At 39.9% G+C, this 16102-nt stretch overlaps 1 protein-coding gene across 4 annotated transcripts in view; it reads left to right on the forward strand.

The window, feature by feature from the left end:
- LOC111570676 (glutamate receptor 2-like) overlaps positions 1 to 16102 on the forward strand; it is a 78908-nt gene that overhangs the window by 27947 nt on the left and 34859 nt on the right. For all 4 annotated transcript variants that reach the window (XM_023273567.3, XM_035949632.2, XM_023273566.3 and 1 more), the window contains exons 5-15: positions 1955 to 2029; positions 2670 to 2723; positions 4787 to 4945; positions 5739 to 5906; positions 7013 to 7117; positions 7219 to 7326; positions 10601 to 10664; positions 10969 to 11111; positions 11522 to 11737; positions 13435 to 13589; positions 14884 to 15082. In XM_023273567.3, the coding sequence (XP_023129335.2) occupies positions 1955 to 2029; positions 2670 to 2723; positions 4787 to 4945; positions 5739 to 5906; positions 7013 to 7117; positions 7219 to 7326; positions 10601 to 10664; positions 10969 to 11111; positions 11522 to 11737; positions 13435 to 13589; positions 14884 to 15082 (1446 nt within the window). The remainder of the gene's footprint in view (positions 1 to 1954; positions 2030 to 2669; positions 2724 to 4786; positions 4946 to 5738; positions 5907 to 7012; positions 7118 to 7218; positions 7327 to 10600; positions 10665 to 10968; positions 11112 to 11521; positions 11738 to 13434; positions 13590 to 14883; positions 15083 to 16102) is intronic.

Below are 16102 nucleotides of genomic sequence, written 5' to 3' on the forward strand. Positions count from 1 at the left end.
TAAGAAACCACTACTAGGGAAAAGCAACAAGCAGAAGAGATTAGTCTGGACCAACAAACACCAGGAATGGACATTAGACCAGTGGAGATCTGGGCTGTGGTCTAATGAGTCTAAATCTGAGATCTTTGGTTCCACCCTCTGTGTCTTTGTGAAACCAGAAAAGGTGAACGGATGGTATCTACAAGCATGGTTCCCACCGTGAAGCATGGAGGAGGAGGTGTGATGGTGTGGGGGTGCTTTTCTGGTGACACTGTTGGGGATTTATTCCAAACTGAAGGCACGCTGAGCCAAAGGGCCAACAAGTGCTCAGCATCTCTGGAACTCCTTCAAGACTGTTGGAGAACCATTTCAGGTTCTACCTCATGAAGCTCACCCAGAGAATACCAAGAGTGTACAAAGCAGTAATCAAAGCAAAAGGTGGCTATTTTCACACTTTTTTGTTTACTACATAATTCCAGATGTGTCCATTCATAGTTTTGATGCCTTCAGTGAGAATCTACAATGTAAATAGTCATGAAAATAAAGAAAAACAATTAAATGAGAAGGTGTGTCCAGGTGTATTGTATTAATTTATGCATAACAGGTTATTGTGTTACTATGTTATCTGTGAAATAAAGCTTTGCCAAATTGTTGCTGCCCCCTCAAAGTTGATGAATCCTATCATCTGTTGGAGACCCTTCAGTTAATTTGCTAGCAGTGTGCATAACAACAATAGGATAAAACAGAGAGAGGCTTGCAAAAATACATGTAAGACATTTCAATTAGCAATTATTCATTAGAGGAATCACAAATATATGCTATCTGGGCAAGCAGTTTTCAGATTTTAGGTAGACAACCCTAACAATGTCAATTGAACATTTTTAAGTTTTACAAAGGGTTTTGGATTATGCAGTGAGGAAGTCAAGATTTATTTATTTTTTATGTGAGTTAGCTGTTTTGTTTCTCTGACTGCAAATGTTCAACCAAAGCAATTCCACCCATCACTATTTTGAAGAACATCAAACCACACCCTAGGTTTAGCTCCATCTATGACAACTGTGATTGGTTTAAAGAACTATAAGCAAGCCAGAGAGTTTTTGTCACTGTAACAGAACGATAATGAAGTAAAGCCAGACCATTATGTATGACAGAACAGACTGGCTCAGCGAACTACCTAAAGACTAAGCTGGTACCCGATAGGAATGTCATTGTGGCTCAGGAAAATACCACTTGTTATTTTCAGGGCTATGTTTTACACTGGAGAGCTGCACAGAATTAAAGACTATAGGCGCTTTTCCACTAGCACCTACTCGGCTCGACTCGACTTGGTTTAGCTCGTTTTCCATTCCAGTTGAGTCCCACCTCATCGTGGGTGGAGTCACAAAACACTCATCGTCCTCCAACATGGTCTCCAGTAATGCAGCAATGAAGTCGAGGCCACTTTCCCTCCCGTTGTTCGCCGGTCGGTGCCCGTAAATGGCATCCTTCTGGCTAAACCACTTCCTCCCGTTTGACCCACTCTGGCCGTTGTGGTCCTTGATGGACCGATAGTCACTTTTGAGCTTTTTCAGCTTCTCCCGACACTGCTTTATTGTCCTGCTGCATCCGTGGGTGGCCATCCGCTCAGAGACCTCCTGATAAACTTTCTCTTTGCGAGTCACACCGTCCAGCTCTCTCTGTAGTCTTTGGTCCGCCACCAAAGACAGAAAAGTCTTGACCTCTTCATTTGTCCACGGTACAGGTCTAATGGGTCATCACTCCCTGTCCAATCAGTGGCCTGCTCTGTAGATGTCACATTATCGGCTCCACTCAGCTCGCTTGGAATCCCGGCTGAGTAGGTACTAAAATAGTAGCTGGTACCAAGTACTACTTTCTAATGGAAAACCTTACAAACCAAGCCGATTCGAGCCGACTAGGTGGTAGTGGAAAAGCACCAGAAGATGCTATGCATTGTTACATGATTCTCTGTTTTTAGGACCTGGAGATCCGTAAGGAGCGACGCATCATTCTGGACTGCGAACAAGACAAAGTCAAAGATATCATGGAACAGGTAGATTCCAGTCTTCTCACTAATCTACTGCTACAAGTATAAGGAACTGTTGTGCCCTTAAACAGGGGAATAGCGAGGGGAAAATGATAAAGCCAGCATGCACTTGTGTTGAGTTTATCCCATACGATACCAGTCAATCCATCATAAAAGAGTTCCCACATATGCTGGGGACCAAGTGCTTACTCGTTGGGAATTAAAAGGAAAGTTTGGATTTGTTGGGTTTCTCTGTTTAAAATTTCTAAAATTGAATTGAACTGATTGAAGTTGAATTGGTGAAAATCTGTGAAAATGCTCTGAAAATGAAGAATAATATTTTTAAAAAAAGATAAACATTTGAAAGCAAAGGTGTGTCCAAACTGTTGACTGGTGCAAAACTGGACCACTTCTTCAAAACTTGTGATTTTTGGATTTTTTGATCAACTGTAGAATGAATCGTATAATAAAAAAAATGGAATTGTTTCTTAAGCTGAATTGATCATTTAAAAACCACCTGCATGACCTGATGTAATTTAGAATAAAACTAGCTTTTTTTAAATGATAAAAATGTAGACAGTGGTTTTCACAGCTGGCAAATGTTTAAAAACACAGCAGCTATTTTTCTGAGAGTTTTTCTTGAACTCTGGTTGTCTTTACCCATCAGGTGATCACTATAGGCCGGCATGTGAAGGGATACCACTACATCATCGCAAACTTGGTAAGAAATTGTCCCATCTTTAAATTTGCCTTGCCAAATGCAGCTATTGTATGACTGAAAAACAGCAATATATTTGAAAGGCCAGTTTTTGTACGAACAACTTAGATTGGAGTCCAATAACAGATTTACAGTAATCAAGTTACTGGATTGCGAAGCAAACAGTCACATTCATACAAGATGTTATATAAATTCTAATTAAAAATTTCAGCCGTAGAAATTCAAAGCATAAATATTTGAGTTGCTCAAATTTGATAGGCCTAATTCAGTGTTCAAAATTATTTGGTGTCAGAAATTCCACAGTTTATATCCAGGGTTGTAGCCATAAAGAACAGATTCGGACTTAAGTTGTACCAACATCAGCCAATCATGTTATCCTCCTCTGATCATGTGACACTGATACTTGAAAGCACAGGAACCAACTCTGACACCGACATCTCGGGGAGTGTTATTAATTCTTTATTCGTCTTCTGCACATGAGAACAAAAGGGATTGCTGGAGTAGAAAGAGAAGCGCTGAAGAAGAATACTCAGCTTGTTTCACTGAAGGCAGGAGGACATATAGTTGTGGAACAATATGACACTGGAAAGCAGGAGAAGCCAGGGTTTGATGGAGGTGTTGCTGAGGTCAAATGATTTGCAGGTGTGTTCAATCAGTCATCTGCAGTGAGTCAAGCCACACTATCATCCTGAATGAGAATGATTAGAACAAAAAGAGGGAGGAGGAGAGAGGAGAATGGAAAAAGACCAATCGAAACTGCACAGACAGTGACTTCAAGAGTAGACGCTGGAATCCATTCACTGCCAGTAATGGAAGGATACTTGTGGCAGAGCTGACCAGGTAGTTATGAGCATATTCTATCCAAGGGGTCAACTCCAGGTCTTGGTTAATCACCGCTTTGTCCTCTGTTGGGTCATGGGATCTGGAGCCGATCATAGCTGATTTCAAGCAAAAGCAGGATGACCTGTGGACAGATTAGGAGTCTGTCGCAGGGCTGCATACAGAGACGGACAAGGAAGCACTCACATTCACACCTACGGATGATTTAGAATCACCAATTAACCTCAGCATGTCTTTGCATTATGAGAGGAAGCCAGAACACCTGTTAGGAAACCTCGCATGCACAGGGAGAACATGCAGACTTGACACAGGAAGACCCCAGGCCAAGATTTGAACCCATTTGACCCTTTGAGCTGTTCGGTGTCTGGGGGAAACTATGATGCCTAAATAGATGCAGCAATCGGAGGCTAGCGGTCTGTAGGCCAGAGGGGTCTTTGTCCAGTGGAACAAAGTGGACGGCATCAGAAAACCTGTCTACAGTAGTGACAATTGTTAGGAGATACATCAGGAACAAAGTCCACTGCTATGTGGGACAAGGGATGGTGTGGCACAAGAAGATGTTGTAGAAGACCGACGGGTGCTTGGTGTGATGCCTTGCTGTGAATTCCTTGGTGTCAGAGAAAACGGAGGGCCACCACAATCACAGACAGAGGAGGATGAGGGTACTGTGAAGACCTGACTGACAGACAATCTCGTGGACAGTTCTCTGGAGGTGAGTGGTCCTGCTCTGCCTCTTGGACCACCTGCTCAATCTCCCACCTCCAAAAAGTGCAGCCGTCTTGATGGTCAACATTTCATCATGAAACAATACTTTGTTCCATAGTCTTACCTTACAGCTGCAAACAGAATGCAGTCTTTACAACAGTTTGGTTGCAAGGTTTTAGATGATGTTTACAGATAACACATCTTCACGCTAACTGTCCTTTAGTTAACACAAATAATGTAGAAACAAATTTAATGTGATACATGCTGATGTTAACATCATAAGCCATCAAGCAGAAAAGAAGCACTTTTAAACTTGCCCCGATCAAAGAGATTCAAGTAATCAATTCTTTAATAACCTCCAATGAATACAGTAATGGGTGGGATTCCGTAGACAGGTGAAATTCCCTGCATTGGCTGAGGCTCCGTCAGATCCTGTGGGAAAATAAAATAGGGTTTGCACAAAAACATAATTAAAAACTTATTTGTTGAAATGATTTTCTTTGTTGTTGATCTTGTTTCAGGGTTTTGTGGATGGTGACCTCTCGAAAATCCAGTATGGAGGTGCGAATGTGTCTGGTTTTCAGATAGTAGATTTTGATGACCCTGTGGTGGCAAAGTTCGACCAACGATGGGAGGCTTTGGAAGAGAAGGAGTATCCTGGTGCTGATACACGGATCAGAGTAAGAATTGGACATCCAGCGTTACTACTTCGGCCAATATTAATGAGTTTATTAAATGTTTTCAGGAAACAAAATATGCTGTGATGATGATCAGATCATACACTAATCCCCTATTAAAGGTGAGAATATGAGACCAATAAGCTTTCTGAACTCTGACCTTAAAATATTATGTGAAATTCTAGCAAAACGGGTACAAAATCTAATTCCAGAAAGTATTGATTGAGACTGAAATGGATTCATAACGGGACGGTACAGTTTCCACAATGTCAGAAGAGTACTAAATAATATTAACATCGGAAAAGAAACTACAGATCCAGCTCTTCTATCATTAGACGCAGAGGAAGCCTTTGATAGGGTCGAGTGGCCATATCGGTTTGATGTTCTGGAAAGGTTCGGGTTCAGAGAGAGCTTTAGAAAGTGGATCCATCGGATTTATAAAATCTTGACAAACAGAAACATTTCATAACCTTTTAATATCAAAGAGGCTGTCATCAGGGTTGTCCACTGTCCCCGCTGCTGTTCACATTAGCAATAGAACCTTTAGCAGTTGCTGCACGGTCGCATAAACAACTTCATGGAATATCAGTCAGACAGACTGAACCTAAGGTGTCACTCTATGCTGATGATATAATTTTGTTTATTCCAAAACTAAGCAAATCAATTCCAGCACTACTGCAGTTATGTGGAGTATATGTGGTGCAGTAAAAATCTATACATTGTCTGATATGGTTATCTAAAGCAAGTCCATTGATGCTCTATACTCATTTGTTGTCTCCGTCTCTTTGTCTTTTAGTATACCTCTGCCCTTACCTATGATGCTGTCCATGTGATGACTGAGGCATTCCGCTTCCTGCACAAACAGAGAATAGACATGAGTCGTCGTGGAAACAGTGGAGACTGCCTGGCCAATCCAGCAGTTCCCTGGGCACAGGGGGTGGAGATTGAACGTGCCCTCAAACAGGTAACTAAGTCAGGAAAAATCAGGAAAAATCAGATGCAGATATAGGAGGCAAGTGGAAGTAACAAAGTTTAATGTGGCCCTCAAAACAACATCAAGGTTCCAACTTTCTACAAGGCACTGTAGTTGTCAATCAAATACAGGGGGTCCTTGACTTACATCGGAGTTCTGTTCTTACGGTGTGACGTAAGTCGATTTTCGCCGTAAGTCGGAACTCCGATGAAAATGTAAACAAAGCCGTTATCTGCATGACGATATCGATCAGCTTACATATGCCAGCGAAAATGTAAACTGTAAATCTGACTTGCCCTTGGGAGTCATAATGAAGTTAGCAAATTTAGCATAATCCAATGTGGCAGCAAATGTAAAGTCGTCTTACAGCGCGATGATGTTTTTGTCTGCTCCGCTCGCCAACTACTTCCACTGAACTAGTTCTGACGTAACGATGAAATGCTGTACGTTAAACCGACGACCGGGCTGTAATCAGTTTCAACGTAACAGCGTAAGTCAAGGACATCGTAAAATGAGGACCTTCTGTACATGCGTGCTCACATTCTCGGTAGATAAGTTACGTCATGATTGTGATGATTACAAAAATGATACCTCTGTGATAAATTTCTGCATTGTAAAATATAAAACTTAAAGCTCCGTGCAGAGTTATATGATAATTGTACATCTAAAACTCACAAATCTTTACCTCAAACTTGCCACCTGGATCATATTTGTCTCTGTTTGTCTTTGTACAAGAATGTTTTCTTATCCAATACAACAATTCAGGGTCAGCATATAATACCAAAAAATACTGTCAGAAACCTAAAACATAGATCTAATCAAACATGTACATAGCTTTATTGTGTGTTTTCATCCTGTTCTCCAACTGTCTCTCAAATCTTAACCAATAGATGAATGCTAAATGGAGATTTTTGGGGCATAGGTACATTTTATTTAAAATAATTCCTCTCATGTTATTACTTACTAAATTAGATCAGAGAGGGAGCCTGAAATCCAGGGAAGTTTCTTTTGCCATTTTTATTTTGTAACAATTCTTATTTTTAACAACTGTATTAATGTTTTCAGTATATATTTCAAGTGATGTGATGTGTGTTTAGGTGCGCGTAGATGGTTTAACAGGGAACATTCAGTTTGACCAGTATGGAAAGAGGGTCAACTACTCAGTGACAGTCATGGAGCTGAAGAACAATGGACCTGTTAAGGTGACGGAAGAATCAATTTGCAGAAATTACTACTATCGTAGTATGTAGCAGTTTGGAATATACATACATATATATTCTGCTTTGTATGTGTGTGTTTTTAGATTGGTTATTGGAATGAAGTGGACAAGATGGTGGTAACAAAATCAGACCTTTACCCTAATGACACGATGGGAATGGAAAACAAGACAGTCATCGTTACAACTATACTGGTAATAAATGCAGTTCAATTTTCACTATGACACCCACCATGAAGGTTCATACCAAGTGAGAAAAACAACGCTATTGGGAGGATTGTCGAATAACTACCTAGCGAATAGTAACAGAATAGCGAGCTAATAGGATTTTAGCTAGTTACATAAAACATATAATGGTTTTACCAGAAAATGACTTAATTTTTTGCTTTGTTTTCTCTCAGTTTTGTCTACACTCCTGAACAAAGTCTTAAGACGAGGGGAAAAATTACAAGTATTTTGCGCTGGTGGATCGTTACTAGGTTGTAGGTAGAGCTTCAAAATGCAAAAGGAAGAAACGGGAGTAGAAACAAAAAATAAATCGTAGGCAATTTCCTGAAAACTGCATTTAAATTCAAATGGACGGTCAGTTGGCTGATCAAAGGTGTAAGACCACAGCCTTTAAAAGGCAGAATCTGTGCAAAAATCTGGCTTTTGGGTCATTTTCTTTCAATCACTGTCAGGACCTTCTGATGGCAAATCCAAAAAGGCTTTCTGTCTTTGAACATAGCAGGACTGTTCGGCTGGCCAAGCAAGGCCTCTCGCAATGCTCCATTGCTGCTGAGGTTGGATGCAGTAAGACAGTCATTTTAAATTTCTTAATAGATTCTGCGGGTTATGGGACATAAAAGTCAAGTGGTAGACCCCAAAAAAAGTTCACCTGCCCTGAGCTGGACGATCTGACAGGCTGTCTGTGAAGACACACCGATTCTCAACCTAACTTGAGGCCCTTACTCATGCTGACTGCAGCCCAGTAACCCTAAGATTCCATCTGCAAAAGGAGGGCTTAAAGAACGAAAAACATCTTCAAAGGCCGTGTATCCTCCCATACCACAGAGGAGACCATTTGGATATTACAAGGAGCACCAAACATGGGACATTGAAAGGTGGCAGAAAGTTTTATTCTCTGATGAGAACAAAATTAACCTGGACTGTCCTGATGCAGATCAGCACCTCCAAGTCCGAGGCCATGGTTTTCTGCCAGAAACTGGTGGATTGCTCCCTCTGGGTTGGGGGCGAGTTGCTTGCCCAAGTGAAGGAGTTCAAGTATCTTCGGATCTTGTTAACGAGTGATGGAAAAATGGAGCGTGAGATGAACAGGTGGATTGGTGGTGTTGTACTGAACCGTTGTGTTGAAGAGGGAACTGAGCCGCAAGGTGAAGCTCTCAATTTACCATCCATCTACATTCCAACCCTCATGGACATGAGCTCTGGGTAGTAACTGAAAGAACAAGATTGTGGATACAGGTGGCTGAAATGAGCTGCCTCCGCAGGGTGGCTGGACTCAGCCTTGGAGACAGGGTCAAAAGGAGCTAGTTCGCATTGAAAGGAGCCAGTTGAGATGGTTTGGCTGTCTGATTCGGGTGCCTCCAAGGAGACTTCCTTTGGAGGTTTTCCAAAAACGCCCACCTGGGAGGAGACCCCGGGGTAGACCCAGAACTCACTGGAGGGATTATGTATCTCATCTGGCCTGGGAACACCTCAGGATCCTCCAGGAAGAACTGGAAAGCGTTGCTGGGAGGAGGGACGTCTGGAATGACCTGCTTCTTCTGCTGCCTCCGCGACCTGGCCCTGGATAAGTGGAAGACAATGGATGGATGTCCTGATGGTTTCTAGTGTTACTGGCAAGACAAGGAGATGTTTTCTACGCAGCACAGTAGAGGAGGTTCCATCATGATCTGGCAAGCTTTTTCTTCAATGGAACAATGGAGCTGGTTGTACAGGGTTGTCAAACGGTGACTGGCTATGTGGAGATGTTGCAGAGGGCATCCTTCTGGACTGAGGGCCCTCGTTTGTGTGGTAATGATTAGGTCTTTCAACAGGACAATGCTGCAGTTCACAATGCCCGCCTCACCAAGAACTTCTTCCAGGATATATAACATCGCACTTTTAGACCATCCTGCGTGTTTCTCTGATTTAAATCCCATTGAGAACGTTTGGGGATAGATGGCAAGGGACGTTTACAAAAACGGAAGTCACTTCCAGACCGTGGATGCCCTTTGTGAAACCATCTTCACCGCATAGAGCAATGTTCCCACCAGCCTCCTGGAAACACTTGCATCAGGCATGCCTAAACAAATTTTTGAAGTGATCGAGAGCAGTGAGGCTACTCACTACTGAGTCCTTCATTGACACCTTTAGTTCTGTTGTTTGGGCTATGATCTTAAACTTTTGATCAGCTGATGAACAGCCTATTTGAATAAAATGCAGTTTTCTATAAATTGTCTACTCTGTATTTTTTGTCTCTTGCTACTGTTCCTTCTCTTTCCGTTTTGAAGCTCTACTTACAACCTCGTTACGATCCACCAGCGTGAAATGCGAATACTTGTGCTATTTCCCTCCGTCTTAAGGTTTTGTTCGGGAGTGTATATACAATTGGGAACAAAAGTATACATACATCTGTAGAGACTATATCAGATGAAAAAAAGACATTCATGCATTTTGGTTCTTTCATAGATTTTTTATAGGTCTTCTGGAAATATGACAACATCTGTGAGGAAAAAATATACATACAGCATTGCTAATGTTTGGTTTAATGTCCTTTGGCCATTTTCACCTCAAGAAGGTGCTTTTGGTCACCGTCTACAAGCTTCTGGTAAATTTCTGATTATATGTTTGACCACTTTTCTTGGCAGAAATGGTGCAGTTAAACTAAATTTCTTTTATATTTTGTGACAATTTACATAATTTTAAATGTTACATTATCCAAATATAGCAGGTACGTTAATTTAATCAAAACAGAAGTTTGAATGGTGTGACCAGTTTTAATTGCAGTCCTTTGGTAAGAGTTTCAAGATGCTTTCAAAAAGTCAAGAATTTTTTTTTAAGTCTTATACCCAAAAGTACTTTCATTATTACTAGTGGTTTATTCTAAAAAAGTCTAATTAAATTTGCATTTTATTATTTGTCAATGATCAATTGGTTGAGGAAGCTCCATGGCTCACTGGTCAATAACATTTCTTTTCTACATGTTTCTAAAGTTCGGCTTAGTCTTTTTTGAAAATCTTTTTATTCATTCACAGTTAAACTTTTATCATTAATTACAAAATAAGGGTCAAGGCAGAAACCATGCCATGGGATTAATGAATGGAAAATCTATACTTTCTGTTCTTCGGAGGCCAAAATAACAAAAGTGAGTTAACAGATTTCATCAGTTATATAGAAGGCTCATAATCACAAGAAGTAAAGCATGTCATATGTCATGTTATTAATAGCTGTGATAAAACATTAATTATTGTGTTTGTGTGTGTAGGAAGCTCCCTATGTTATGCTAAAGAAGAATGCTGAACTGTTTCAAGACAATGACCGTTATGAGGGTATGTTACGTTACATAGCATAACTGTGTTTTTGTGTGTTATGTTATTATTTTAGTTTTGATTTCGATATTTTTGTTTTAAAGCTCCAGTGAAGATAAAAATACAGCCACGTTATTTCAGACCTGTAGTGGTTTCCGTAATTAATCAATTTAAAATTAAAAACAGACAGTATTCAGACCAACAAATTAAAATGGTTGGAATTTTTAACAATTCTTGCATACAACACACAAAATGCTCAAAGAATTCATCACTGATATGTTTCCTTTTTCATGTGTGTCTGTTTGTTTTTTCACATTGATGCTAGGTTACTGTGTCGACCTGGCTGCGGAGATCGCAAAGCATTGTGGCATACGCTACCAGCTAAGGATTGTGGGAGATGGCAAATATGGAGCAAGAGACGCTGAAACCAAGATCTGGAATGGTATGGTTGGAGAGCTGGTGTATGGGGTAAGATTTTAAAATCACACACAGACACACACACTGGATGGATGGAGAGGACTAATCAAGTAAAGGCAGATTAGAGATAATCACTTAAGAGAAGCAGCATACGAATGGCTGGGTCAGTATTTAAGGAAAATGATGTGGTTAAGCGAGGGAGGTAGTTGGAAATAGTTTTCTGTGCTGGCCTCATTTTTACATTTGAAAAATATGTTAACAGCTGTTAAAAAAGACGAAGGTTTTTTGGTTAGCAACACTGGCAATAAAAGAATTTTACTTGGAACAGACAATAAAGCTATCCATCTATCCATCTATCTATCATTTGGATTTATATGTTTCTTGTTTTTCCAAGAACCAGCATACGTCCATGAGGAGATCAGATTGTCAAACGCTGTCATGCTGTCTTTGTTCTCGAACAGAAAGCAGATATAGCAGTCGCACCGCTGACGATCACTCTTGTTCGTGAGGAGGTGATAGACTTTTCCAAACCCTTCATGTCTTTGGGAATCTCCATCATGATCAAGAAGCCACAGAAGTCCAAACCAGGAGTCTTCTCTTTTCTGGACCCGCTGGCCTATGAAATCTGGATGTGCATTGTCTTTGCCTACATAGGAGTTAGTGTTGTACTCTTCCTGGTAAGTGAGCTGGTCTATGTGTTGTTGTGTATTGTACTCCTGTAATCATGGCTGTTATGAGTTTCTAATATTGGTGTGTTAAGAGCATGTGCATTATTACATCTGAAATGTGCTAATGGAGTGATGCCTAAATAAAAATCTAAAAATAAAAATTTGATCCCGGCAATACATACAGTGTTAAACAAATTTATTAGAGTACCACTCAGTGTAATGTGTTTCCCACTGCTGCAATAAATTAACAGTATTGCAGATTACCAAAGTATTTTCTTTTCTTTCTGTAATGATTCATCTGCCAGTATGTGCAAGCTTTAATCAAAATGATATCTGTTTTGGCTCAAATTTGGGTATAAAAACGTGGATTCAGTTTGAAATTCCTCACTCGTGTTCAACATGGTGAAGTGTATGGTAGCTCACTGAGAAAAAAGCAGAGTCCGAATTAAAGTCTTCATGATGTTGGATGGTCTTTGAGACATAAAGTGTTCTCACAGTGTGGTCAAGTCTGCCTTGGACTTGATTGCAGATATTGGTACTTACAAAATACGCCAAAGAGGCTGAAAACCAAAGCTAACTGAAGCAGATGTCAAGATTTAAAGTACTAGAGACAGAAGGAAGACCACTGCTGATCTTCAGGCAGAGATTCAGAATCTGAGAAAGTGTCCAGAATGACCACAAGCAGACGACTGAAGGAACAAGGCTTAAAGGGAAGAATAGCTGCTAAGACGCCGTTATTGAGGACTGTAAACATCCAAAAACATCTGAAATTTGCCAGGAAACACAAGCACTGGACTGTAGATGACTGGAAGAAGGTTCTCTGGATGGACGAGTCCAATTATGAACTCTTCTTTCAGTATCGTTGTGTTTATGTCTGCAGAAAAGCTGGAGAACATCTTGATGCTAGATGGATTGCATTCCATTACAGTATGGGGTTCCATTTGTGGAAAAGACATGGACAAATAGTTAAATTCAATGGTGTCATGAACTAGAAAGTCTACCACAACATCTTGGTGCATCATGGAGTCCCTTCTGGATTGAATCTGATAGTCGTGGGTTCATATACCAAGAAGACGATGACTCCAAGTATACTTCAAAGCTGAGCATAGACTACTGGACCAAGAAAAAGGAATCTGGAGTTCTGGGACTGATGGACTGGCCAAGTCCAAGTCCAGACTGGAATCCTACTGAACAGATCTGGGATTTATTGAATTAAAAAATAGATTGCACAAAGGTTTCATCAAAGCAAGTCTCTGGGAACAGCGAGGAACTATTTGGAACTCAATAACAAAAGAAACTGTCGAAAAGTCTCTAAAAACATCCGTTTGAAACAAGTTTTTGACAGATTTCTATAACATTTGTTAAGCACTGTATGTGTGTATATATATATATATATATATATATATATATATATATATATATATATATATATATATATACATACCTGTCCAGCCTGAATCCACTACTTATGAATTTGTTATTCACTTCAGCATTGCTTCTATTGCTGTTGTTTTATTGTGCATTGGACTATATGTCTGCAAATTCCTTTTTTTTATCTGTGGAAAAAAAGGTGAATGTCTGTTGCTTTTTATTTCTTAAATGGCATAGAATACCTCACTAGAATATGTAGCTACCTATAAAGGGGGATGTGTTGGAAATCCAGAATATGATATTTCTGTTGACATGGTAATGTTGCACTATTTAAGGTATCCAGGTTCAGCCCTTATGAGTGGACGCTGGAGGAGCCTGAGGACGGAGCGTTGCCACTAACAACTGAATCAACCAATGAGTTTGGAATCTTTAACTCCCTTTGGTTCTCCTTGGGCGCTTTCATGCGACAAGGCTGTGACATCTCACCAAGGTTGGTATTTCTTTTGAACTGTGTCTCTTAACTCCATATTGCAGTTGATACGTGGTGTTCCACTTGGTTCAAATCCCATGACAACACAACATTTCACTAAATGTATTGTCCTGTGCTGAAACCAGTTAAAAATAACTTTTGCTTTGTGGTGGTCGCCATTAGAGGATGGTAAACAGAGGCCATAAAGGGTGCACACAGTCAGCAACTACACTGAAACAGGCAGTGGTATTCAACATTCCTCATCAATGGATTCATACTGTTGCCACCAAATTCTGATCCTACCATCAGCAGGCTCAGCTGAAATGGTAATTTGTTAGACCAGGGTAAACTTTTCCTTCCTTTATCTGTCCGGTTTTGGTGAACCAGATGACAACACAGCAGTCATCTGAGTTATAGTAGTCCTTCTGTCAGCTTCGACCAGTGTGGCGTTACCAGTCAGACCTATCTCATCGCCACGCTATTCACCAGATGCCTTTTACAATTTCAGAAACAGTCAAACTAATGGCAAAAAAATCGTCTTTGAAAAAGTTCAACTGGAAGATAAAACACAGATGCTCAAAAATATTTTTGTTTGTACTTTTTTTGTATTTTGATGTGATTTATAATCACAAAATGACAATTTTCAGATTTTTTTTCTTAGTTTTTTTCAGTCAAATTTTCTTTCCACAATCACATTTTTTTATGTTTTCTGTTTTCCGCTAGAACACTTCTGTCAATGTATTGGCATGGAGGGACAAGGAGTGTCGATTCACATGTTATTTACATATGAGAGCCAGTGGGCCCTCTGTTCACCACCATGGACCATATTTTTACTGCATTGGCGGATCATAGAGCCTCTCATTAGTTCAAGGAATTTAGCAGCGATTACGAACAGCACAGTGGGGTTACGTAATGCCCTTTTACAAAGCAACATGTTTAAAGAAAATGATTTATTCTGATCAGTATGCTGGACTCTAATTTACACGTAATGATATAATAAAGCTTGTCAGTGGATTATCCATCCTAGAATTAAGGAACATGAATAAATTACAGATTCGGCTCAAATGCTTGCAATGATTGCAGATACTCTGTGGAATTTGAGATAAAATGCATCTGAATGTAATTTTTTAAAATCTCAGCTATGGTGGAGACTCTACAAGGTCAACATGGACAAAGGACACAGAGTAGAAATCCAACTGGTCAAAGGGCTTAATTGTTTCCCTGGTGAGCCTATGAATCTGTCATGTGATTACTTGAGTTATGAGCAGTAACTGTGAAAATTCTTTGTGGTGTGTGTGTCTGTGTGTGTGTGCAGGTCTCTTTCAGGCCGTATAGTGGGGGGAGTGTGGTGGTTTTTTACCCTGATCATCATCTCATCCTACACTGCCAACCTGGCTGCTTTCCTGACGGTAGAAAGGATGGTTTCTCCCATTGAGAGCGCTGAAGACCTGGCTAAACAGACGGAGATTGCATATGGAACGCTGGACTCTGGCTCCACCAAGGAGTTCTTCAGGGTAAGGACTTGTTCAGGGCCACATAAATACAACTGATTGCAGGTTACCACTAACATATCGTACAGTTTTAGATTATGCAAAGCAAAACATGAACAGAAGGGTCAAAACAAGCACAACAAGCGAACATGTTAGGAACATGTTCCAAATTCCCTCATAGGCGTCCCTAGATGTCCAAATAAACTGAGAACAAATAACCTGAAATGTAAAGCAAAGTATTCACAAATCACTGAGCAAAACAACTCGTAACTGATGTAGAATCAACAAATTTTTAACTTACTTTATCGGGATTTTTAAAAATTTTTTTTCCTGAATGTATTTCAGTGTTGCGCTCTCTCTCTCCAGACAGTAATATGGTTTTCTAATTAACTCACAATCCATTTATTTGTAATTTCTAATTCTAGTTACTTAGCTTTTTGAGCCTGAATTTACAGAATCGTGTGCCAACTACGAGTTTGCAGACTCATTAAGAAATGAATTTCTTTAAAACTAACTTATGGTGAGTTTGTGTTCACATTTGTCTAACAAACAGGAAAAGTTTCTTTCAGCTCACCCTAACGTCTGCAGTTTACAGAAGTATGATGTTAAAGAGCTACCAGTGAAAATACGTTCAGAATGGACAACATCCAAAGGACAATGACTTTTGCTTAATTTCTTAATTATTTATGTGGTGCAATAATTCCATTCTTGTAAAGATTGTTGATTTTAAGCAGCAAAACCGAAAACTCCCTGACATAATTCACTTTATAGACCAAAATAAGAAAAAACTGAGGAAAGGAAAGGAAAAGATCATTTTTCTTTTGCTGAAAATATAAATGCAGTTGCAGCCCTACTCATAAACAGAAAAATAGGTTAATGGCAATAGTTGCAATGAGAGTCAAGCTATATTGAGTTTTTTTTTAAGTTATATTGAAGTAAACAAATCACAAGTGCTATCTGAAATGGTCCTGGTCACATCTCCTGTCCTTCCTCCCTCACTCTGTGTCTTTGCTATTGTCTGTTTTATTTAGTAGTGACTTACAC

This window comes from Amphiprion ocellaris, chromosome 4 (genome assembly GCF_022539595.1).
Source record: "Amphiprion ocellaris isolate individual 3 ecotype Okinawa chromosome 4, ASM2253959v1, whole genome shotgun sequence".
Classification (NCBI taxonomy): Eukaryota; Metazoa; Chordata; class Actinopteri; family Pomacentridae; genus Amphiprion; species Amphiprion ocellaris.